Source organism: Ptychodera flava, chromosome 1, assembly GCF_041260155.1.
Source record: "Ptychodera flava strain L36383 chromosome 1, AS_Pfla_20210202, whole genome shotgun sequence".
NCBI lineage: Eukaryota > Metazoa > Hemichordata > Enteropneusta > Ptychoderidae > Ptychodera > Ptychodera flava.
The window spans coordinates 1390294-1417371 of NC_091928.1; the positions used below are offsets into that span (position 1 = coordinate 1390294).

A 27078-nucleotide genomic window follows, 5' to 3' on the forward strand; every position below is an offset into this window, starting at 1 on the left:
AAATGCCCATTTAACCCGTTCAAGCTGAGCGATGACATCATAGAAGTGTCGCAATGATTTCTGGGTAATGGAGGTAAAATTTGTGTATAGCATGTTCTATGGTAGTAACACCGGAGATAGATAAAGAAAGAAAGAAAGAAAGAAAGAAGGAAAGTGAGCAAAAACTTACAGTTCCAGAGCTGGTCTCTGGAACTAATAAACTGGTTACCTTAAAAGTTTGATCAGATACGTATTAAAACACTAACATAAACTTAAGCATTTTGTTGAATATCATGTGACACAAATTTCCTGCGCACACATGCAAAGATGTGACAGCATTGGTTCCCTAGCTGGGTACTGATCCTATATACACTATGCCAAACATGATTCCATCAACCTTGTTACTTAAAGTGGGTTTGTAAACTCCGAAAGTTTGCTGTAGAGACAAGCACGAAGAGACTTCACGGCCTCATTGAAAACTTAACAACAGAAATCCAATCAATGAGAACTGGTAACAACAACACACAGAATAGTAACTCCTCATTCAATATTGCACAACTTTTATTTTTTCAAGAAATTCTTCTTACAATTAATTCCACTAATATATATTAACAACTTACAAATTGCAGGAATTCTTACTATGTATCGAGTGAAGACCTACATTTTGAAATTTGACAAAGTAAACATTACAACTTAATGATGATACTGACAGTGGGCTAAGTTACTGCCAATAAAGCCTGTTTGTGCACAAACATGTAACAAGTTTTATTTCCATCTCCATAACAGGGTAGCTATGAATTATGCGATTAGTTCAAGGAATTATCCAAAAATAATTAAATTTTTCAACCAAAGAAGCAACTCATTCCATTTATGTGCTATAAGATTTGCTAATATACACAAAGTTAAATTTACCATCACTATAAACCTGATTATTTTGAAGATCTGCAACTATGTTTGCTCTCCAGAATATCCTAAAATATTGTTACTGAGAATGTCCTTTGAAAGACAGTTTTGCACAAAACTGTATTCATTCCAATGGTAGTTTTGATTTCAACAATAATGTCAGGCAGCTTTTCCTATAATTGAGATTCTTTAACCAACGTCTTTGAAATTTACATCTTTTATACTCAGTCACAGTTGTTGAGATTTTCTTGACAAGTTCTGACAATGACATGATGGCTGGGTGAAGTTGCAATGCTAAATCACCTACTTGTGAAATTCTGAGATTGATCAAAGTATTATCTATCAGTAAATGACATGACACAGTATTGACATACACTTGCATGCAACAAAGGACAATTCTTGGAGAAAACTTTGTCCAAAATCAGTTACCCTTTTTACAGGCATGAATGGTTCCACAAAATTACATTTTATGAATACAGGACACAGATCACTGTTCACCTTTCAACAAAACACAGACAATGCTCCTTCATCAATGATACTTTCTAATCTCAACTTGAAAAGTAGTGCTCTCTGAAAAAGAATTGTCGAACAATCACATAAGGGTTTTAACGTGTGGACTCTGATCAGTGCAGTAACTGCAAGTGACAGTCCAATCAGTGCAGTGACTGCAGAGACAGTCCAATCAGTCCAGTCATTGCAGTATCTGATTTCCGTTCACTGTAGTATCTGGTTCCGGTCACTGAAGTAGCTGATTCCATTCACTGCAGTATCTGATTCCAGTCATTGAAGTAACCGATTTCAGTCAATGGAATACTGGTTTCGTTCACTGCAGTATCTTATTCTGTTCACTGCAGTATCTTATTCTGTTCACTGCAGTATCTTATTCTGTTCACTGCAGTATCTGATCACAGTCAATGGCATACTGATTCCATACAGAATAACTGTCATTACAACTTCTTGAAGTCAAAGCTGTTTTGAATTACTACTTTTGCATATTTCAGTTCAAAATGAACCAGGGTTCTATTGAATGTGTCCATGTTTTTGAGTATTTCAACATGTAATTTAAGTTACTGAAAGTGTTTTTCATAGATTTTCATTTTGCTTTGAGATTTGAAAGCTATCTACCATTGGAAATGTTCTAAAGAGTAGTGATATCAAAAATAGCAAGGAAAAAACTATTGAAAATGAAAACGAAGAAGTTCTTTGATGAAACTCTAAAAATTGCATATCAGAGTTAAATTTAGTGGCGCAATATACAACATGACACAACAGTATCAATGATATGTATACAGGAAAATATTCAACTTGACTTGCCTTTATAATGATTGGCAACAAGAACAACAAGAATTTCTCTCTGAGCTTTGTTTGAATGGCATAATGTTAAGGTAGTGTCTGCTAAACATTTACTGTTTACTGTTCAGTTTATGGTGGACTTCTATGAAAAGAAATCAAAGAGTTCTTTTGAATGAATAATCAAGGATTGTAAAGGATTCGCTGAATGCTTTTCCATTGGAGAAAATATGAGAACACTGGCTGAAGACAATGCTTAAGAACCTGGCAAGAATATGGGAGCAATTGTCATACTTCATGTAAAAGCAAAAAACAGTGATAATTGATCCTGTCAAATTTCAAGAGTACAAATAATTTATACAATAGTGGTCACAATTACAAAGTCTTGTAATTATAAATATACAAATTCTTATTTCTTAACATCCATTAACATATCAAATTCAAACAAAGAACAAATAATGATGCAATATCATGATGCCAATGACAACACCGCAGAGAAACTTGAAAATACTTCTTACAATACTAGGTCATATCAAATGACAAACTTCAGAAGGTTGATTCCCCTCTGAGACTTAAATTTCATGACAAATGTTGACAGAATGAATTAGAAAAATCACACAATAACAAGAGAAACCAAATCGATGGATAATGCCTGCATACACAATTGTTTAGGAGATAATGTCATTGGAATACTACAGCTAGTTCTCTTATCTTGGTGATATCAAAATTGAAGCATTGTACTGTCAGTTTCTGATCAACATGCATTCAGTTACACAGTATTTATTTTACAAGCAAATAAGTGTGTGAAGGCTCTAAGTTTATGAAGGCTGCAGCTAGTTGGTGAATTAAAGTCCAACATCTTGGTATTCAATGATTTAAAATCTGGTTACATACAATGTTGATATGTTTCACTATGGCCATGTCTACACTATTCCCAAAATGATATCTGTATATAGAATTAATTCCATTACCTACTATTTGTCATACTATGGAATTAATTCCATTACCTACTATTTGTCATACTATGGAATTAATTCCATTACCTACTATTTGTCATACTATGGAATTAATTCCATTACCTACTATTTGTTATACTATGGAATTAATTCCATTACCTACTATTCAAGTTTTTGTGCTACAGAAAAGACCTGCTGTTGTGTAATTCATTTACAAGACATGTTAGGGTTACTTAAATTACTTGGCATTATGTGTTCTATCCACTGTTCTTCTGTAACATCTTTGAAATTCAACCACTTTTTCAAAGTAGGTCACCCTATCATTATTTCATGGTCTTTGATTCAACAAGGTGTAACTGGTATGTGTTTTACATGACTACAAGTTCATCCTATCATCAACAAATTGTAGTCTTCATTCAAATAAAATGTTTGTTCAACAGAAACTGACTATACTTTTCTATTACAGGCACTGAATGTTTGTCATATAAAAAATAATGAGTAGAATCGTAGATTTAGTTGTTGATCATGGACAAATGCAGGACTGTTCAGCCCCTATCAAAATTTCCACTCTTTATACTTTGTATCAAAAGAGAACATAGTAGTGTTCAATCATTCACTACGTGTGAAATATGTATTTCATAAAAAAAGATGGTGTAATATCATCATCGTACATCCACCCTCAGATGGGTGCTTGGTCAAAGGTCACAGGGTAGAGTGCAGAGCAGTACTATGATGGTGTCACTTGGAAAAGTTTGAGGAAGTTTTTCAGCTTGTCAATGGCGGTCTGTGTTTTCTTGTTGTTCTCCAGAAGCTGTGCTTTCAGTTTCATTTCATGCTGCAACACAAAGTGAGAACACTGAGACTTAAAAGTCTACTAAGTATGGAAAAAATTTTGATAAAAACTTGTTCACTTATAAATCATACCAAATCAGTAATTTACCAGTTATTACACAAGCCATACAACCTGAAATCTGGACAGTTCTTTCCCCAGAACATGCCATGTAGCAAATACAATGATATATAGGCCGGCTATGTTTCTTTATAATTCTAAAACAAAATTCAGTAGATTTTTGATCGGATTCGAACTCACAAAGTACGTCACCCAGTCATCGAGCGGAGACATCACACAGTAAAAACTGCTCGGCCAAATCCCCACCAGTTGAGAAACTGGGTTGTGCTTTTGCATATGTTAATGAAATTTTCTTTTGAATTGCAAGAGCGCCCTCTAACTTTCAAAAACCAGTTGCTGTATTTTTTTAAGCATCCAAAAATCATCAATTTCTAATAAAAAAAAGAGACTTGGGCCACAAAACTGCATCTCTTACCTTAATAGCCGAAAAAGACCTTTCAATTGAATTTTTAGAGGCATATTTGTCGGATTTTTGCCTTAGACTCAGATTTAGTCTGTAGGCTACGACTGTAAAAGTGCTGAAACAAACATTGTGTCTTATCCATTAGCATGCATAAAATTGTTTCAAGGACACATTTAGTATTAGATTTTTACCTTATAATTTGATTACATATTGTTCGGATTAGGCTTAAGCCTTGTAAGGAGGAGATTCGACCCATTGAAGTTGACTAGGTTTCTGGGTAGCAAACAGTGCAGAGGCCTATTGATCAAGTTGGGTCAAAGGTTATTGCCAGAGTACCACCTGACCCTTGCATGCGTGTTTACATTGTTTGCCTCGCGCTATGGGTGAGTTGCATTAACCAAAGTAGGTGTGCATACCTCGCCCTTTCCTCAGTAAAAGCAAGTTCTGGTGATGATTTTAACCACGATCCAGAAATTTAATGTTAGGAGAGTAGTTTTACGTGTTCATTATGTAAAAATAGGGCCAAAGTCCCTGAAGCTACTATAGACATGGATACAAAATTAAAGCCCCCACTCAATTATCAGATTTATCTAATATAAATATTATGTACTTGATAAAATATTCAATGGAAAACAAAAGAATGACAAACTGTTAATGAGCTATTGACACATTTGCTAATGCGAGAACCTGGGATTGAGAAGGGCGCCTTTAAGTATTTTCTGACTTATGAAATTATCTCACTAAGGTCATCCTAGGGACCTGTAAACCAAATATTAAAGCTGTCTGACCAGCGGTTTTGAAAAAAACAAGCAGCTCAACAGTTGACAGAGCTCTGTTGTGTTATGTAGAGAATAACCTTTTGTGACACATGTATTGATGAAGAAGGTGGATATCTTTGATAGCTCATTTCAGGATGAACCCCTATCACTTTGACCACTCTTTTAATTGACCACTCTATTTTTTTCCTCAAAAAGAAATTTCATTTTATCCTTACCAAGTCAACCATAAATGGAAATTAGAACTTTCTCTATCTCTATTTATTTGACCACCCTATCATGACAAACTATTTTGAGCAATTTCTTTTAGATGACATACAGGGCACAATAAATGACGGTTCAGAATATGTCAAAGTTGGGATTCAGGAAAGTTGCCTTTACATGTTTTAATCCTCCAAGATGGTAAGCATTTCACTATGAACTGTCAAAAAAAGTTGAACTTTCTGATAATTCTACACTAAAATTATTTTGGCTTTGATGATTTCCTAATTAATTCAATTATTTAAAATCATATTAATTATTTTTTTCTGGGTGAATTGATAAGGTTTATACAGTACAAGAATTACATACAATGTAAGTCTAATTTTGATCAAAAATGACAAAAAATATTCCTAAAAATACAGATTTGCATATTTCATCACAATTTGAACAAATCTAAGTTGGGTTGGCCCTGGGGACCTGTATACCAAATAACAAAGCTGTCTGACCAGTGGTTATGAAGAAGAAGATTTTTTACCAAAAACCCCTTTTTTGGCATTAATTTGCCTATTTTCAACAATATCAAAATATTAAAAAAACTAGTTTCACAAAATCATATTTTTCATCTACACAACAAATATTAAATCAGTAAGTACTGCGGTTCTCAAGATATTTGAGTGGACGGACGCCTCACAAACGGACATACATACATACATACATACATACATACATACATACAGACTGACGACGGACGCCGGACGGATACCCATCCCAATAGCTTCTATAGACTATAGTCTATAGTAGCTAAAAATAAAACGTCGGGGTTGTATTTCGAGTGTTGCATTAGCCGAAGTAGGTTTGCATACCTTGCCCTTTCATCCATAAAAGCAAGTTCTGGTGATGATTTAAACCATGATCTGGAAATTTTACATCATGAAAGTAGTTTTACGTGTTCATTTTGTAAAAATAAAACGTTGGGGGTTGAAATTTCGAGTGTTTCAAGGTGCCCAGACTTGTGCACGTCGCCGCCTTTAAACCCGGAAGTAAGTTAACCAAAGTCAGTCACCTGATCTAAAACACTGCGTCGTTTGCATTTGTAAGGCGAATAAAGCACTCGCACTCACATACTCGCTATAACACAGTGCACACAAACTTTATCCGAGTCCATCTATTTTGTATTTGTCAAAAAATATTGTCTTAAAAGGTGATCAAAATAACTGAGGAGTATCGTATTATTCATCAAACTTTAGAACATTGACAAATACAGACATAAGGGCAAGGAATGAGAAACAAGTCAATGTTGATGACACAGTCCCCACTTGGCCTTATACATGGGAGTCTATGGACTGCCTTATACATGGGAGTCTATGGACTTCCTTATACATGGGAGTCTATGGACTGCCTTATACATGGGAGTCTATGGACTGCCTTATACATGGAAGTCTATGGACTGCCTTATACATGGGAGTCTATGGACTGCCTTATACATGGGAGTCTATGGACTGCCTTATACATGGGAGTCTATGGACTGCCTTATACATGGGAGTCTATGGAGGTGAAAACTAAAAAGTCCTCTAACACGGCCAAATTTGATCGCATTGTGAAACAAATCGACGTGCATTTGTATGAGGTAGGGTACTATCCTTGTACCAAGTTTGAACGAAATCGCTCCAGGCGTCTCTGAGATATCTGCGTGAACGGACGGACGGACGCACGGACATGACCAAACCTATAAGTCCCCCTGGACGTGGTCCGTGGGGACTAATTAGGTCTGTGATAAAAATACTGCAATACAGATGGCGCTTAATGGCCAAGAATGAGCTCCATGGTAGTGAAAACATGAAACCAATCTGAGCTGCCACCCTAATTACAAAAGGTCATTAAATGAGTCAATTAGTAATCAATCTAAAGGATGTTGCCAAACATTTTTGCATACTATCCTAACACCGGTACGATATTTCATAAAGCTTGATACAGTATTTGCGACACTATGAGATCAACATCTGTACCAAGTTTCATCAAATTTGACGCAGTATTTGTGGATATATCACTCTAATTAGGAAAGTTCATTACATATGCAATTACAAATTAATTAAAATGACACTGATAAATGTCTTTTTCACTGTTAAAGCAATGTGAGCGTAACATCTGTACAAAGTTTCATGAAATTTGATGCAGTATTTCTTGACATATCAGCCTAATTACGAAACTTCAATAATTGACATGATACTGCTACATGACATGAAACAAATTGACGAGCATACAGTACAGTCCACGCAGAACCCGTCACTGGTGCGGGAACAATGCCCGCATAAAAAGTGCATTGTGCGCGCACGAAACGAGCATCATTGCCAGCAGTATGCGGGCAGAAAAAGTGCAGTGTGCCCGCAGTGTGCGGGCACGATTCGCGCATCGTCACTGTGCGGGCATTGTTGCAATGTGAGGCACATTCACACCTTGACCTTGAATGTATGGCTGAGTTGAACGTTGTTGCATGAGAATGTAAGTTGTAAGAGTTTCATTCTTGTGGACAAAAATTGCAACAAGTGGACGTACAAGTGGATACTGTAGTGCTGGGTTTTGTCATCGGCTCAGCCGAACTTCGACCCATTGCTGATTGGGTGGGAGTTGCGACGTTTAGTGTCATTTACAAATACTAGTACGATTTTAGGCCGGGGGTAAAGTGAAAACTCTTTACGTACAATGCATGATCTGTTACTGTGAAATTGTTACTCTGATTTGGTGCGCTGTGAAGATCAAGTCCGATCGAAAATTATCGAATTTCTCAAATAAAGATGACATCACTGGTCGTGAGACGTGGTGTTGAAGAAACTGAGTGAGGCTGTGATGATGACGATAGGTACATGTAAGTTGTTGCCATAACCGTAACGCATCGTAGAAGACAAGTCAACACAACAATAAAAATTCTTGATCTGTTTTCTATTTTTCAAAATGTGTACTTTATAACAGGAAGACGATTTATCACGGCAGAGGTGAATGCCTGTGAACTTGAATCACTCTAGTCTATACGAGCTCATATTCTTTTTTTCAATTGTCAAAAAAGACGATTTAGAACTAAAAATGCTCTGAACTTCTGTGACAGTTTCACGGCTTTCTTCCTCTTTTTCATGCCTAATCGTAATCGTGACTCTCATTTTCGGTTCACATTATCATGTTTATGCCATACAATTAAATGAAAGGAGGTCAGAAATTACGTTTCGTTGCTTACTCCCCTGTAGCGCGTCATACTTCTTGATATACAGTAATCGCGGTCCCTCTATCACAATGATATTACCGGTATGTATTGTACATGCAGGTGAGGTTGTTTTGTGTGACGCCTGGAAAGACCAAAATTCTACAAGACGCATACTCTTATATGGTTTGGTTTTCCTTTCGATGTACGGAACGATTGAACTGAGAAGCACAAAAATCGCGATTGAGGTTCTGCTTCGTAAACCTGTCCTCGTAAATTTCAATGATTTCACAAGCCGAACGTCTCTATCAGCATTTTTTCTAGCCAACTATCACTATTAGTGGCACAAATAAAATGATTAATGTGAGTGGAGTAAACGGACCATGTTCGTAAGTAATAACTTGAATTTTCTCCACAGACATGAAAACAAAATATTCGTTTTGGGCGACAGCGCTCGACTTGTTTTCTTGCCGATCATGCCGAAATCTCAATGAAGTTTTGATACGTTCCTCGGATATTCCGTACGAAAAATATTAAATGGACAACATGGTAGTCGATGTAGAGAAAGTCATGATCATCATACTGCCAACGCAATCATACAAACTACGGTGACGCCGCGTAATTTTTCATCGCCACCGGTGCTTCACGATAAAGTCCAACATTAAAATTTGTTTCCCGGGTCATTACGACCATCTGAGAAAAAAACTACAAAAAAATACGGCTTCTGCTTATATTTTACATATGAGCTAATACCCGATAAGGTCCATTTGTCAAATTGTTCCCATGCACTCCGAACGAAATCGGGCCAAAAATCTTGAAAAAATATCACGTCTTTTTTGTGATAATGTCAGACAATACCATGCCAAAAAAGTCCGATATTCAAAACTGTTCCAACCCAACTTTTAGTGACGAAAACTAAAACACTGTGCCAGTTTCTGATAGTATTTTCCGTTCGAGTCGACACCTGACGAACCGAATTTCAAATGTTTCCCGCCCCCAACTATTTGCTGCAGAAAAATATGTCTTTTTCATGTCGTGTTTTACGTTGATCAAATCAAACTCTGTAAAATACGCGCGGTGCAGTGTGTTCTAAATCGTACTCCGACTCTGAACGTTATTAGTATATCACAGTGAAGTCTATTACGTCACCACAGGTCTTCAGTGTCGTTTTATTTTGTGACAGACAGTCGTTCGGGCGACGACATTCCCTCCACATCGAATAATACATCGAGGTACCAGAAGAACGACATTGTGAACAAAAGCTTGGGGCCGAAACGGAAGAGTTGCCCGGGAAACACGTCAAATTTTGCTACACTGTCATCCAGATGACCTTGAAGACTTGACGTGGGTTGCAATCGCCACCCAGAGCAGACATTGTCCTCGGCCTATTCAATAGCGTCTACGCGGGTACGCACTAATCAGCATGATCAGGCAATGGGTCACAAAGGTCATCGAAGTATGCAACAATTTACAGTAAAGATTCGCGTCCGCATGATTGTTTAAATAATTGCGATCACATTGCTGGTGTATACTATCAAGTTTGGAAACACTTTTAAAGGAATAAATATTTTTTTTTACAAAAATAATTCCGTAATTTTTGAAGAAATCATAAATCCACGAACTTAACGTTTCGAATCTGCAAGTGGGTTATTGTTTAGATAAACTCAACCACGCTGAAACATGGGTACTCTTACCATTGGCGGCATTTTCCCCACTGCCAACTTCAGTCATAACTTCAGTGCAATGGGTAGTCGTAACGAAAGAACGATGTCGCTTCTCGCATCAACGTGTCAAAGAACGCGACATTTTAGTGTTGAAGTAATGCAGACGTATCACTACTTGTAGAAACACTAACGTACTGGATGTTTTTTGACAATGCATGCTGGTATCAGCCTTGATCCACGGATACATCAGCACCAAAAATTCTCGAACTTTCCGAGGTTCGTGTTACAGTCGGTACGATTTAAAAATACTTGCGATTAAATCGTTGTTTGACGCAGTTTTAAATGTCGACAATGCATTTGACTATTCAAAAACTAAAGCAAAATAAAGTCAATGTGCCACATAACAAGTTGGCCTTTTAAGGGCCACCAAATTTGAAGAAGGAATTATGAGTAAAAGTTTGAATAAATGAGACTCACACAAGGATTTCAAAGATAATGTTTTTATTTCCACCCCCTAAAAATTAAAAAATCTGAACCGGCGATTGTCTGAATAATAGAGAGGTTAAGATTTCACCCGTAGCGAGAACGTAACGTAGAGTGGCTACGCGTTCCGTACGCGTAACGTTCTGCACAGGTTCGGATTAAGACTTGGCCGGCCCCGTTGCTTTGCTTTTCCACGGCAGCAGTAAGTGGGTAGCTGAGCAAGGTTCACATGTCTGTGTTCACCTAACGATCTACATAACAGTCTATCACTAATGCGACAGTCTACTGAAGTTTACACATTCAATTCGCTGTTTTGCTTTTATATGCCCATAGATTTGAAGCAAGTCTAGATTACATGTAAGACGTGTGCGTGCCGACTCACACAGTCGCATCGTCTTAAGGATTTTGCTCTGATATCAGGTTAATAGAACCCAGAGAAAAAAATTGAAAATACTGAAATTTTACTTTGTGTTAGGAAAACTGTGTCAAAGCCACGAAGTAAAACAAACGACAATGCTAATTTCAGTCACCGAATGATATCGGCAGTGCAGTGTATGCGACGTCTGCCGCCGCGTGTGTGCCGTCGTCTGCGAGTGCACTGCAGGAGGTAATTTTTCCTTTTTGTTACCTAAAAGTGAGGTTATCTCAAAACAAGTCATCGTTGATGACACAGTCCCCGCTTGTCCATTTTGTTATAATCATTGGTGTCTAGGTAGCTGTGGTCTAGGTCGCTGTGGAATGACATTGATGCAATGGGTGCATCAGGCCTGTGACTTGCATAATAAAGTAATCTGAGGAACGTGTAATAAATGACTCATCTCTGCCGGTAGTGACCACTGAAGGAACTTTTGATTACATCACACATAACAATGCCCTCACTGCCTCTAGTGTCATGACGGCACATACTATACACATGGTTTGGTGGAATTTTCGAAATGCTATGGGATTGGGTATGTTGTTGTAATCAGCCATTTCGGATCATATAATGAAACAATTAATGTGCACAAGAATGCAGCCATTGTATTTTATCTCGTATCACGTTTGAACAAAATCAGTCCATCGAGGGACAGTGACCTATGTTTATGTTTCAAAGACATAAAAAAATCACACCAAAATTGAAATCAAATGGCTGTCTCTTGACCATATGGATCATAGCACAAAATTAGTAGACATGCATATGTATGCCATAGTACTTTATCTTTGTACCAAGTCTCAACAACATTGGTTAAGGAATATTTGCATATGATTAAGAGATATTGGAAAAAATTTACAATCTGGCAGCCATATTGGAACATGTCACGAAGTAAATTGACATGTATGCCATAGTGCTTGATCTTTGTGCCAAGTTTGGACAAAATGGGTGTAATGACCTTTGAATTATGCTTCAAAGACATGCAAAATTCCAACAAAATGGCAGTTCTGCAGCCATATTGGATCCTATCGCAAGGTTAATTGATACATGCATATGCATGCCATAGTACGTGCTTTGCCTTTGTGCCAAGTTTGAACAAAATCGGTTCAAGGATGTTTGAGTTACGGTTCAAAGACATGAAAAAATCGCAAAAAAATGGCCACCTGTCAGCCATATTGGATCATTTCACAAAATAAATTGGTGTTCATATGAAGGGCATACTGTTTTGCTTTTGTGCCAAATTTGAACAGAATCGGTTCAAGAATGTCTGAGTTATGGTCCATAGACATGAAAAATCGCAACAAAATGGCCGCCTCACGCCCATATTGGATCGTATCGCAATATAATTTGACATGCATGTGTAGGCCATAGTGTTATGCCTTTGTGCCAAGTTTGAACAGAATCAGTTCGAGGATGTTTGAGTTATGGTTCAAAGACATGAAAAATCGCAAACAAAATGGCCGCCTCGCGGCCATATTGGATCGTATCGCAAACTAATTTGACATGCACATGTAGGCCATAGTGTTATGCCTTTGTGCCAAGTTTGAACAGAATCTGTTCAAGGATGTCTGAGTTATGGTCCAAAGACATGAAAAATTGCAACAAAATGGCCGCCTCGCGCCCATATTGGATTATATCGCAAAATTATTTGACATGGATATGAAAGCCATAGTGTTATGCCTTTGTGCCAAGTTTGAACATAATCTGCTCAAGGATGTCTGAGTTATGGTCCAAAGACATGAAAAATCGCAACAAAATGGCCGCCTCGCGGCCAAATTCGATCGTATCACAAAATAAATCGACGTGCATCTGTAGGTCATAGTGCTATGCCTTTGTGCCAAGTTTGAACGAAATTGGTTCAGCAGTGTCTGAGAAACTGTTGATGACGGACGGACGGACGGACGGACGGACGGACGCACAGACGGGACCCAATCTATAAGTCCCCGCCGGACTTCGTCCGCGGGGACTAATCAGACGGCGATTGAATAAACCAAGAACAACAATACAAAACGACAGTAATGTTAGTTTTGATTATCAAGTCTATGGCGAAGCGAGCGTGAAAATCGCTCTCGGAAAAGGTGTACGAGAAAAGTGGCTGTTTCACGTCGAAACGACTGCCAAACGACAAGAGAACGCGTGACATCATCAGAACATGATGAGAGCGCGCAGAAAGTGATGACGTATCCGTTCCCGTTCCGTTCCCGTATGAAATCTTAACCTCTCTATTACACCTGATTAAAACTGCAATAAAAAGTTTCGGTCGGGGCGCTAACGCGGAGATGCATGTATGACACCAATTTTCACCATTCGGAGAACTTCTGGAAATGTATTGTTTATGACACATTCTCCACGGGTTATGCGATTTATTGAAGAACATGTTCGTCGTCTTTGAGTTTGCAGAATTGAATTACGTTGACAGTATATAGCCTTGATATGTATGGGAAAATGTATGGTGCGTTTTTACTCAGACAATGACAACTTTTGAGGTATTTTTTGCTATTTTCATCATTTTATATGACTCGAATCTTTGGTTCAAAGTGAAAGTTCGGCATGTAAAATGTTTAATAGAGAGGTTAAGATTTCATACGGGAACGGAACGGGAACGGATACGTCATCACTTTCTGCGCGCTCTCATCATGTTCTGATGATGTCACGCGTTCTCTTGTCGTTTGGCAGTCGTTTTCTACGTGAAAGAGCCACTTTTCTCGTACACCTTTTCCGAGAGCGATTTTCACGCTCGCTTCGCCATAGACTTGATAATCAAAACTAACATTCCTTTCGTTTTGTATTGTTGTTCTTGGTTTTATCAATCGCCGTCTGATTTTGAGATATTTTAGGTAACAAAAAGGAAAAATTACCTCCTGCAGTGCACTCGCAGACGACGGCACACGCGCGGCGGCAGACGTCGCATACACTGCACTGCCGATATCATTCGGTGACTGAAATTAGCATTGTCGTTTGTTTTACTTCCGTGGCTTTGACACAGTTTTCCTAACACAAAGTAAAATTTCAGTATTTTCAATTTTTTTTCTCTGTGTTCTATTAACCTGATATCAGAGCAAAATCCTTAAGACGATGCGACTGTGTGAGTCGGCACGCACACGTCTTACATGTAATCTAGACTTGCTTCAAATCTATGGGCATATAAAAAGCAAAACAGCGAATTGAATGTGTAAACTTCAGTAGACTGTCGCATTAGTGATAGGCTGTTATGTAGATCGTTAGGTGAACACAGACATGTGAACCTTGCTCGGCTACCCACTTACTGCTGCCGTGGAAAGCAAAGCAACGGGGCCGGCCAAGTCTTAATCCGAACCTGTGCAGAACGTTACGCGTACGGAACGCGTAGCCACTCTACGTTACGTTCTCGCTACGGGTGAAATCTTAACCTCTCTATTGAACGAGACCGCATCGGTCAACAGTCAAAGGTCTATACGTCGCATGGTCGCTATGGAAACCAGCAGTTTCCAAGAATAGCAGGCGAATTCCTCGAAGCATTATGCTCCCATGGGACTTTATCGGACCACGGTCCCACAGAGGGCTTTCAATTCGACAAAATGGAATTATTCACGTTTTTTGTCTGTCACTTCTGAACGTCAAATACATGTTGACCACGAAATTACTTCAGTCAAGTCACTTCAATTTGTAAATTTTGGTACATTTACATTTCAATGTATGTTTGACTCGTCACGAAACAAAGGTCGCAGTTCTGGTCCAAGGACGTTCACGCAGGGGTGCACTATCGACTCAAGTCTACCCCGAAAATTTTGAACGTTTTTTAAAGCAGATAGACGCAAGTTGCTGTGAAGACCAGCAGCCCAAAACTGACAGAAAGAGTCTCAGATTTAATAGTATGTATCGCATCGATATAACTTTTTTTAAAAAAAATGTTATGCTTTTAACTTTCTACACTAAACTGGAGGGACGGTACATCGTAATACAATACAGGACCTGTATAAATGTTCAGAACTTCTGTCGTCATATTTCCCGGTCGGATAAAGCCGCCTGCTTTAATTCACCGAAGCCTAGAATTGTATTTTACACGATGACTACATTCGGGCTTAGCGGTAGCCATATTTTGCTTGGAAATGCCCAATCGGACAGGGCATGCAGTTTGCAGTCTGGATACTTTCGCGACTTCTAGGTCTTTTGGAACTGGGTTTTCTCGTTTCACATTCTGGCATCTCAGTGCCTGGTTTAGTCGTAGAGTGTACTACTGACCCTCTTTCAACACAGTGCATGCGTGATGGCTCAGATATTTTTGAAAAGGGACAAGCACCGGACAGACCGCGGATGTAGTTTTGTACGTGACATCCATGGACCACGGTCCCTCTACAAAACTCGGACTTGGCATCTCAGCAAAATGGTTCGCCGATTCGGCTACCTTCGAAACTTCAGTTCGATTTTTTTTTGCGACAAACACGGCAGAATTAGCACGAAAAATCAGTAAGCCAATGAAAACACTTGCATTTTCCTACGCCATCACCGCTGACTTTACTTCAGTATGATAGTGACTCTATATTGCTAACTGCAGTGTCTACTATAGACAGTCGGATCCAGAGCAAAGTCGTTCGTGTAGCCTAATCGTAAAAAGTTCAGGACAAAAATACAAGCTGTTGATTTCAAAAACAAATTTTATTTCGATGCTGGTTGTTATTTCCTGGGCGCTCTCGTTTCCTTACCTGTGTAAAAAGGATGCGTTGTTTCAAATACAACAAATTGACCGGGAAACAATTCAAAACTTGTTATTCTTCACCCTCCCTAATATAAAATGGTTTACAATCTGGTTCTTCTATGTATCAGGTTTCGCAATCATGCTTTAGTTCATGTACGATGTCTACTATACGGCAAATGACGAATTCATTCAGAAAATTCCCCTGGCATATGTGGTCTGTGCCTGTGATATTACTAATACGTATCATGAACTTTATTTATTGTAAATGGCCACAATAATGTTCACTTGTTGCAATTTTTCACAAAGCACGTCCAACCACGGTCTACACGTCCGTGTTCCAACCTTAGACCACGATCCGTGAGAGGTCTAGTGTCGAGGTCCAGCAGAGTTTGAGGTAGATTTCTTCAGAGCTGTACGCATACTGTACGCATGTGATAATATCTTACTGTGACCTGTCTACGACTAAGATTTTTTTTATGGATTTTAGAGTTGCCTTAGGCAGACAAAGAGAGTTTGGAGCTGGTTTTAGGACTCAAGATTATTCAGTTACTCCCAGCCGCCGCTATTTCAGTTAGGCAAGTGTAGCAATGTTGTCACCGACAACTACCTCTGGGCACACATTTTTTGAGTTCAATACCCGCATCGTGCGGGCACATTTTGTCCAGTGCGGGCACAGTGCCCGTAAAGTGCTCGCACAGTGCTCGTAAAATGCTGGCACTTCACACCCAATTGTGCTGGCCATAATGCGCTTAGAGTGCTGGCATTGTGCTCGCAAAATGCGAGCACAATGACAGGTTCTGCGTGAACTGTACTGTATGATTGAAATAGGTCAATGTCCTTGTACCAACTTTGAATGATACTGTTGGAAATATGTCTGAGTTATGGCTCTGTACAGTACATGAGAAAATCGTAACAAAATCGCCACCACGCAGTGACATTTAATCCAGTGTTTTTGTTAGGGCTGGTACCCCGGTAAATGTTACCAGGGTTCCCCAGTCATTTTACCGGGATTCCCCTTGGTATATCAATGCAATCAGATCAGGGGACAGTAGAAATGTTACCGGGGTTCCCAAATCATTTACCAATGTTCCCCAACCTTAGCAAAAACACTGTGATCTTACTGTTTAAAAAATCAAAAGGTATATGTATGACATAAGTCAATGTCCATGTACCAACTGTGAATAAAATCAGTTGAGACTTGCCAGAGTTATGGCTCTTGACATGAAAAAAAAACATAACAAAATTGCCACCATGTGGCCATATTTGACCATATCGTTAAACTTGGCAGTTTACAAAGTGACTTACCATAATTTTTTCTTTGAGTTGTTGTGCTTTGGTTTCTAACTGAGTGCGCTCAGTTTGCAGCTCTGTATGTCTTTTCACTAATTTTCTCTTTTCTTCTTCTCTTGTTGTTTTGTGGGCAATATAGGAATGTACAATTGCTAAGGTACCTGGCCATTGTCCTTCTTTTCCAGCCTATCATTGAAATGAGGTTTAAAAAAACAAGACAATATTGTTGTGAGAATTATCAACATGCATACAAATTTCACCAGAATTTGAAGACACCTAACCTCATTTGCACATTTTGACGCTAACATGTTAATTTGAACAAATTCGCATCTCCATCCCTGGATGCACCTGTACACCAGATACTAAGGGAAGAGGTCATTTTCAAATAGGTGGTACCACCAGATACCTCCCACGGAATTCCCCTGTCTCGTATTCTGCAAGGATTAGCGCAGCTCAGGTGCCGTGAATATTCATGAGAAACTCATTGCTGCAGACTGGAGGTGAAGCATTCACACCACTACTAAGCCCAATTACAACTAATGATCGCGGTAATGCTGCGGGTGCAGCAGTTAACTGGCTGCATGGGTCTACTATACAGTATTTGTGGTAATATTTTTTCAGTTGATATTGTATTAATTGCCATTTGTGGTGACAAATCTTAGCAAAGACTGATATTTTTTAAGATATTCAATGCTTACCAGTCATTGAATGATCATAGGGACTTACAATCATAAGAACGAGAATAAACGTATATATTTGACAGGTATCACTGTAAGTGCTCCCAATTGGTCACTATATTATAATATTATTTCCATGATTAGCTAATCATCTATCGGATTACATCATCGATAAAATTGCAGTCACTGCAGCTTTACCAGCATTGTATGAATCACTATCAGCTACTTTCAGCCCTCATGTAGGCCGTAAAATCATAAACTTGGCACTTCTTTCATGATGAACATGATCGTATGTTCTCCAAGAACACTTTGACAAACAATAAGACCATTAAGCAAAGCAGAAACCAAGATATTTACAATTCCTTTGGATTACCCCTTTCCTAATTTCCTTCATCTCTCTCGCGTAGAGTTTTGGATAGCTGCCATCTTGATAAATGTGGAGTTTTCTGAACAATCTGTGTAAGTACGAGATTTATATTTCACAGGACATTCAGACATAAAAGCTATAAATGGGGTTTGGTTGTCTAAGCCAGACTAAAAATGGTATGCAATCTAAAATGTGTGTTGACAGAGTGGCCATACAACTTTGAGATTACGACGGAATACGGCGCGATTAATTGTTTATTTCCCGACAGACATCCATATTCCCAAGAATGTGCAACACCAAGTGTTTTGGCCAAACCTCTCTTTCAAAATTGATAATAACTGTGACACAAATCTATGATAATACATGAAAAAATTATGTAAATGGTTCAGTGGAAGAGTTTATAGCAAGATAGAGTTCAACACACTATGGCGTATGTAACCATGGACGCATGAGGAGGTTGCCTTGAATACACCTGGAGCTGTTGGTGTCAAATTTTTGCTGATGGTGTACTGGCCGCTGATTGAATAATGATAGGAAAAAAATATCATGGTATAGTGTCACCAATTTTGGAAATGACCTAGACTGATAATCTGAACAAATTTCTATCACAACATTCTAGGCAACCTGCATTGCAAATATTTTTACCGAAAATGAATGAAAATATTTTAAACATAGGGCCAAAGTCCCTGAAGCTACTATAGACATGGATACAAAATTAAGTATTTCCTGACTGTATAAAATTATCTCACGAAGGTCATCGTAGGGACCTGTAAACCAAATATAAAGCTATCTGACCAGCGGTTTTGAAAAAACAGTCGACAGAGCTCTGCTGTGTTATGTAGAGAATAACTTTTTGTGACACATGTATTGATGAAGAAGGTGGATATCTTTGATAGCTCATTTCAGGATGGCCTGACCAAAAATGGCAAAATTAGCTGCAAAAATACAAAATTGATGATTTCATCATAATTTCAATATATTACATTAAGATAAAGCGTAGAAACCTGTATACCAAATATCAGAGCTATCAGATGAGTAACTTTTGAGAAACAAATATTTTGACCAAAAATGGCAAAAATTGACCCAAAAATACAAAAATTGAAGATTTCATCAAATTTCAATATATAACACTAAGACAAGCCCTAGGAACCTGTATATTAAATATCAAAGGCATCAGACAAGTAGTTTTTGAGAAACACATTTCTTTGACCAAAAATTGCACCAAAAATACAAAATTGCAGATTTCGTCCTATATTCAATATATTATATTTAGTTCATCCGTAGAAACCTATATACCAAATATCAAAGCTGTCAGACGAGCGGTTTTGATGAAATAAAGTTTTGACCAAAAATAACAAAAAAATTCCTTAAAAATACAGATTTGCATATTTCATCACAATTTGAATAAATCTAAGTTTGGTTATCCTAGGGACCTGTATACCAAATAACAAAGCTGTCTGACCAGCATTATGAAGGTGAAGATTTTTTACCAAAAACCCCTTTTTTGGCACTAATTTGCATATTTTCAAGAATATAAAAAAATAAAAAAAAAATTAGTTTATCAAAATCATATTTTTCATCTTCACAACAAATATCAAATCAGTAAGTACTGCGGTTCTCAAGATATTTGAGTAGACGGACGCCTAACAAACAGACATACATACATACATACATGTATACATACATACATACATACAGACTGACGCCGGACGGATACCCATCCCAATAGCTTCTATAGTCTATGGCAGCTAAAAAATAATATTGGAAATTCTGTCATAATTTCCCCTAACACAAATAAAATACCATACAGCTATCTGCTACCTATGGTTCAACCAATCGTGGATTATGTTTCTGAGATTATTTCTTAATTGAAAACAAAGCATCTTCAACAAGCACACAATGCCTGGAATCATCCTTGTAACGCCATTACAATTCATTTTATGATCAATGCTACTATGAAAAGCATTAGCTCCTATTCAGTTCAGAGACTAATGGAAAATGACTGCCATAGCTGTTTAGCTAGCACGAAAAAAATTGAGGTTTTTTGAGTAGTTTTTGATCATTTTTTTGAGGTACAGACTTGCTGTAATGAGTATAATCATCATTCTACTTCATAGAAGGAATCTATGACATGTACACAGACTTTTTTAAAAGAGGCACATACACATTGAAAGAGTAAATGAAAACTGCAACAAATTGTAGTCTGTAAGGATTTTGCTCTATAATACCGAACCATATAATGCAGGAATTATCACAGTTTTTCATTTATAGCACATCAGGGCTGGACTTGAAATTGCTGAAAGTTTACTTGAAATTGCAACAATAATCAATGACATTTAGCTGGGCTGAGACTGGCAGCCTTCATAAAAACAAAACGTTAGATGTCGTGTACTTGAGCTCCGGTAAAGTAGTCATTTTTTGTATACCCTGATTTTCGTCAAATTTTGCGTGACAGATGAAATAAAGGTCAGATCTTTGTTTCTCAGGACTGGGGAAGTCTAGACTGGTCTAACTTGTAAAGGTTTGTTGTTATCAGAAATTTTTTTTTGCAGGGAATGTAAACTTTAGATGCCGATACCAAGCAAAGAATTTTCTGTACCGTCTATGGCTAAATGTACACAGTTTTTATCGTCAGGTGTTTTCCTGTTGGCTTCGGCTAGAATCCAAAACGTGATCTTCATCGTTATCAGAACATTCACAATTGCTACATTCAGACAGGTAAAAATTGAAACGCTATTGCAACACTATTTGTGATTTGTAAACACAGGTGATTAATAGTTTGAGTCAGCTTGCGTCAACACCAACAAAATTAAGCCATTGTTTTGGTGTTTCAGACATCTTAATGCACCCTCTTGAGTTCAAAAGGTGTGTATGGCCAAGCATACGGAATTGTAACAAGACAGCTGAAATTTCGTACTATTTCGTACTGGCTTGTCTTCTGTTTTTTTACCTGCTGCATATGCGGTCCAGACCGAGTCATTGTTGCCTTAATGATCTGAATGCAGACCAAATGCAATTGTGAACGGATTTAGCCCTAGAGTTTGATACGTTCAGAACTGTAATAAAGGGAAAGCTGCTCCACACATCACCTACACTAGTTTTTCGTTCTCTGTGATCATGTTTTATTTTGTGCCTTTGGCTATTGGTGTAGATATAAGCCATGGCAAGACGTAGTCGTAATCTGGCTGTCGAATGACAGTGTGATCCTTTGATGCTACGTTTCGAAACCAGTGTGTGATTTCTTCCTCAGTCGTTTTTTTGATATTTTCTCTGCTTGGATTTTTGTTTCACGGTTTGGGGCTTAATCATTGTCAGTGTTTTGTTCGTCCAGTAAGGACGCTAGAATATTTATATTTGAGTCAGTTGATTATGTTTCATATTGTTCGGTCTTTTCTGTAAGATTGTGTACTTGTGCATTTATGAGCGTGTCGCCAATGTTTGGATTTCTTTTGTATGCGATGATCAGTTTCATCGTGAATAAATTTAGTGTTTGGTCTTTTTCTATTTCTTCCCAGTTCTTCAGGAGTGCTTGCTTGATGTCTTTTGTTTTGATATTTGGACTACATGTGGTTGAAAATATCACTTTAATAGTGTTGTTGTTGTGTGTTTGTGATTTAAATGTGTTCTTCGTGTTGCGTAATTTGTTTCCACATTGATGTTCAATATTTCTTGTTGTGAATATCCTCGTTGTAGCAATTTTTCATTAAATGTTTTGACTTTGTTGTTAAAGTCCTCTTCGTTGTTACATGTCCTCATGTACCTTAATGTTTTGCCGTTTATCAGGCCCTTGAAAGTCGATTTTGGATGACATGATTTTCTGTGTAAGAACTGGAATGTATCTGCTGGTTTTGTGTGCGTTCTTGTGTCTAGTATGTTTTAGTTGTTGTATCGTTGACCTTTGTAAATCACTAGGTCAAAATATGTTATTTCGTGTGAAGAACTTTCATATGAAAATTTGAAACTAGAATGCATTTTTTAATTGCTGTTGTGTATTCGTGGAGTTCGTGCTCTGTTCCAAGGAAGATTAAGAAAATATCGTCTCTGAATCTACACCATAGTGATATTTTTGTTGTGTGTCCACGTATGATATTCAGTTCTAATTCGTGAAACGTGATGTCGACAAATCTTGGGTGACGATGGCGAACCCATTGCGCACCCGCCTGTTTGTTTGTAGAATTTATTGTTAAATTCGAATGTGTTGTTTTTCAGAATAATGTTTAGCATAGCTAACAGGTTTTCTGTTGGTGTTTCTACTGGGATTGACAGACGGCGGATTACTGAGGATCTGAGACAGTTCTTCGAAGAAAGGCATCGATATCCTGCCTCTGCCAGTCCGTCTGTTGCTGTCGACAACTGCTTTTTATTTTAGCTTCATGCCTTGAGCTTACGGTGGCACTGATCTGCTGTCTGGTTTAAACCTCTCTATAGAGCCTTTTCTGCAATTTTTTTGTACACTTAGCTGTCGCAACACGTTCCGTTTAGCATTGTTTAAATGCTTTCGTTTGCCCAGACTGAGATCAGCAAACTTATTTCGTCATCTGACCAGTTATTTCCACGAGATGTAGAGCTGTGTTCGGCAGCAGTCGGTTGTTGTTTGTTTTATGTTACAAATACCTGTCGCGTGAGGGCGTTTAAAATGCCTCTGAAGCAGCTCGGTCCATCCACACAGCGAGTTGCGGATAGAGTTAATCCCTACAACGGCTCAGGTCGGGCCAACTAAACCGTTTCAAATCTGAAACGCTTCAGAACCACTTCGGAGCGTCCACACATAACTTTCTATGCCAGTATTGGCCCAGAACCATTTCAGAGGCGTTTTAATGGCCTGTGTATGAACGGCATATATGACTGGTACAAAAAAAACCCCCTATGTCATCACTTGGAACATGCCATGCAAGAGCAAAGTGTACATATGCACAATGTCAGTTTGATTGTTAATGAGATTAAATCTACATATGAAGTATTGTTGTGTGGGACTGCTTGGCAAACAAACTTAATATATTCCAAGCTAGCTCGTACAAAGAAACACCACAGTTGCCTGTCCCGTTTTTCCCGAGGGTCTATGGGCGAAGTATGTAATGGTTGACAACTGTTACAGTGGACACACACATACACAATACCATGCAGCCTGGTACATCAAAATTAGTGATACAATCTGCCATATCAAGTTAGATGTCCTTTTGTGATATTGTATTACATCGAATTAATGTAAGCAATATTTGGTGATTCATCAATCTTATTATTGGCTTTGAGGTTTTGGTTGTGTTTCTGTAAGAATATCACAACATATAAAATTCACACTTACAGACATTTTCACAAAGTTTATTCATTTGCTGCTCATTATTTTTACTTAGCATACTTTTTACCAATGATAACTTCATTCAAACGAATTCCCATTTGCACTTTAGGATGTACCGACAACCAAATACAAAGGTATAACGTGAGGTGGTTCTCAAGTTTATGCAATTCAACCAGAGAATTCACTGATGAGATATTTGGCATTTTTTTAACCAAAAACAGCAAAAATTATCACAAAGATATAAATATTGCATGTTTACTCACAATTTGAACATACTCAACCAAGTTAACCCCTGGGAACATGCATACCTAGTTTCAAAGCAATCAGACACACGATTTCAGAGAAAAAGATTTTTTGACCAAAATGGGAAAAATTACCTGAAAAATACAAATATGAAAATTTCACAACAATATGAAAACACTCAACTAAGATAGCTCCTGAGTACCAGCATACCAAATTTCAAAGCAATCAATAAATTCAGATAAAATGATATTTTGACCAAAAAATGCGAAAAATTGCCCCCAAAACACAAATATATAAATTTCACAATTTTAAGAAATCCAAAAGAAGATAGAGCTAATATCAAGAGTATCAAGTTTCAAAGCAATCCAAGTAGAACTTTGGGAGAAAATGATTTTTTGACCTATAATGGGAAAATGCGCCCAAAAGATACAAATATGAAAATTTCACCAGATTTATACAAATTTGACAGAGGTCAACCCTAGGATCATGCATGGCATATCAAGTTTCAAGCAATCCAACAAGAACTTTGGGAGAAAATTTTTTGACCAAAAATGGGAGAAACTGTCCCAAAATCACAGAAATGAAAATTTCACCATAATTTGAGCAAATCTGACAGACGTCAACCCAAAGATCATGCATACTTGAGAAAATAGGGACCAAGGTGTTTCCTAACCGGTGTGTGGAGGAACTGTGGCTTTGGACATAAAAAACTGAAATGAAATGGCTGCCATGAGGCCATATTGAATCATATCGTGAAACAAACCCACATGCATATGTATGACATAGGTCAATGTCCCTGTACCAACTTTGAATAAAATCAGTTGAGACATGCCTCATTTATAGCTCTGGACATGAAAAACTTGTAACAAAAGGGCCGCCATGCAGCCATATTGGACCATATCGTGAAAAAAATCGATGTACATATGTGTGACATAAGTCAATGTCCTTCTACCAACTTTGAGTAAAATCAATTGAGGTATGGTTCCGAACATGAAAAAAACATAACAAAATGGCCGCCATGCAGCCATATTCAATCTTACCATAAAACAAATTGACATTCATATGTATGACATAGGTCAATGTACTTGTAACAACTTAGAATAAAATCCGTTGAGATGTCGCTGACTTGTGGCTCCATACATGAAAAAATCACAACAAATGGCCGCACCATGTGGCCATATTGAATCGTATCACAAAACCAATTGACGTGCATATGTATGACATTAGGAGTAATCCTTGTACCAAGTTTGAATGAAATAGCTCCAGACATCTCTGAGATATCTGCGGATGGACGCACGCACGGACATGACCAAACCTATAAGTCCCCCCGAAACGGTGTCCATGGGGACTAAAAACTATGTTGGCAATGTGCAGTTCTACCTTAACTAAGCTTACTCTGGGAACACGCATACCAAGTTTCAAAACAGTTGGACAAGTGATTCCAGAAAAATACCATCAAGGATAGTGTGCTCATACTTGGTTTGAATGGGTCCATCAAGAAATATTTAAACCAGAAAAACAAGAACGACTAAAGTAAATAAGGTCTGAAACTTTAGGTACTGAGGTCAACTTTAGGAACAGGCTTAGCAGAGGAATGTTTCAACACAGTCCTTCACGGTTTCAACAGGTCTGCCAATATGTATCAGTATCAGTTCATAAACAATGACAGGAAATGACTCAAGGTCAGTGGAGTAGCCTGTTTCAGTCACTGCCACCACTCCTACACATAATAGGTACACTGCATACAAATACCCATACTGGTATGTACAAATCAGAATTTGTACATACCAGTATGGGTACCAAAGATCAACAATAAATGTTGTTTCTATCTGTTCAGTGCAAGAAAATTCTACATTGATGTTATGACAATAATTTCTGCACAGTAAAACCAGAAAAACAACAAGAAATATTTAAACAAGAAAAACAAGAATGACAAAAGTAAATAAGGTCTGAAACTTTAGTTACTGGAGGTTAACTTAAACAACATGCATAGCAGAGGAATGTTTCAACAAAGCTAGTCCCTCTTAGTTTAAGCAGGTCTGTTAATATGTAAGAGTTCATAAACAATGACAGGAAATGACTCAAGGTCAGTGGAGTACCCTGTTTCAGTCACTGGCATGCCACCACTCCTGTACATTTGCAGGATTTCACTTTTTCTTACCTCATTTGCACATTTTTGACACTGACATGTTCATTTGAACAACGTCACATCTCAACCCCTGGGTCTACCTGTACACCAAATACTGAGATGGTAGGTGCGGCGGTTTGGGAACCTGTGTGTGTGATGGACATACATCCGCACATACATACAGACATACATACACACCGACATACAGACGCCATCGACTCACAATATAAGCTCTTTTTGGTATTTATAAACATACCAAATATGAGCTAAAAGATTTTTAAAAATTTTTTTACCAAAAATGACAAAAATTGTCCCAAAATGATAATTTTGCCAATTTTGACGTAATTTCAATAAATTAGAAGGGTAACACCCTTGCAAACATCCAACGCAAATGAGCAATTGGGCCAGCGGTTTCAGAGAAGAAGCATTTTCACTTAAAATGAGGAAAATGACCAAAAACTTCAGCAAAAATACAAAATTCAAGATATATTCACAGTATACGTAAAACTGTATAGGGTCCACCTAAGGAACTTGCATACCAATTTTCAAAGCGATCGATTTTGGCACTGCAAACTTCATTTGAACAAAATCCCATCGACATTCTAGGATGCATTCACATGGCAAATACTAAGCTAAAAAGTGCAGCGGTTCACAAGTTTTTGATGTTGACGGACATACTATATGTACACTCAAACATACATACATACATACACACGCCACCAACTTCACCTTATACGATAACCTCACATTGGTACACCAAATGTGAGCTAAAAATTATCAAGCTGCTTTTCTTTAAGAGAAAATATTTATTGAACAATTTGAAAATGGATAAAAAATATGAACAGGCTATCACTGGTGAAACTACAGCAATATCGTACAAATCAACCTGTATCATGCCCTGATCCACACGTAAAATTTCCATTTATCATACATTATTATTGTACTGTTCTGATTATAATCCTATTTTTATGTACTGATTTATTCATTATCGGTGTCTTCTACTTTGCAAGGCAAGCGAAAGCCGCCATTCAACACATACAGCTGACTAGTTGCTTGCCTCAAATACAGCCTTGCTTTTCACTTGTTACTAAAATTTAATACATGGGCAGACTCTAAAATCATTGCGGTTTCTTAAAAAAACTGATAAAATCTGGGTGGGTAGCACTATTGAAGCCTTAATGATTTCAACATAGTATTGGCAGTAGAAGTCAGTAATTAAAAAGTTTCTCACTGCA

General features: G+C 37.8%; 1 protein-coding gene across 2 annotated transcripts in view; it reads right to left on the reverse strand.

The window, feature by feature from the left end:
• Positions 1 to 522: 522 nt before the first annotated feature.
• The window catches only part of LOC139149933 (PHD finger protein 21A-like), a 72117-nt gene continuing 45561 nt past the window's right edge, over positions 523 to 27078 (reverse strand). For both annotated transcript variants that reach the window (XM_070723147.1, XM_070722392.1), the window contains 2 exons: positions 17148 to 17318; positions 523 to 3963 (listed from right to left, as the gene is read on the reverse strand). In XM_070723147.1, coding sequence (XP_070579248.1) covers positions 3856 to 3963; positions 17148 to 17318 — 279 coding nt within the window. In that variant the 3' untranslated portion in view covers positions 523 to 3855. The remainder of the gene's footprint in view (positions 3964 to 17147; positions 17319 to 27078) is intronic.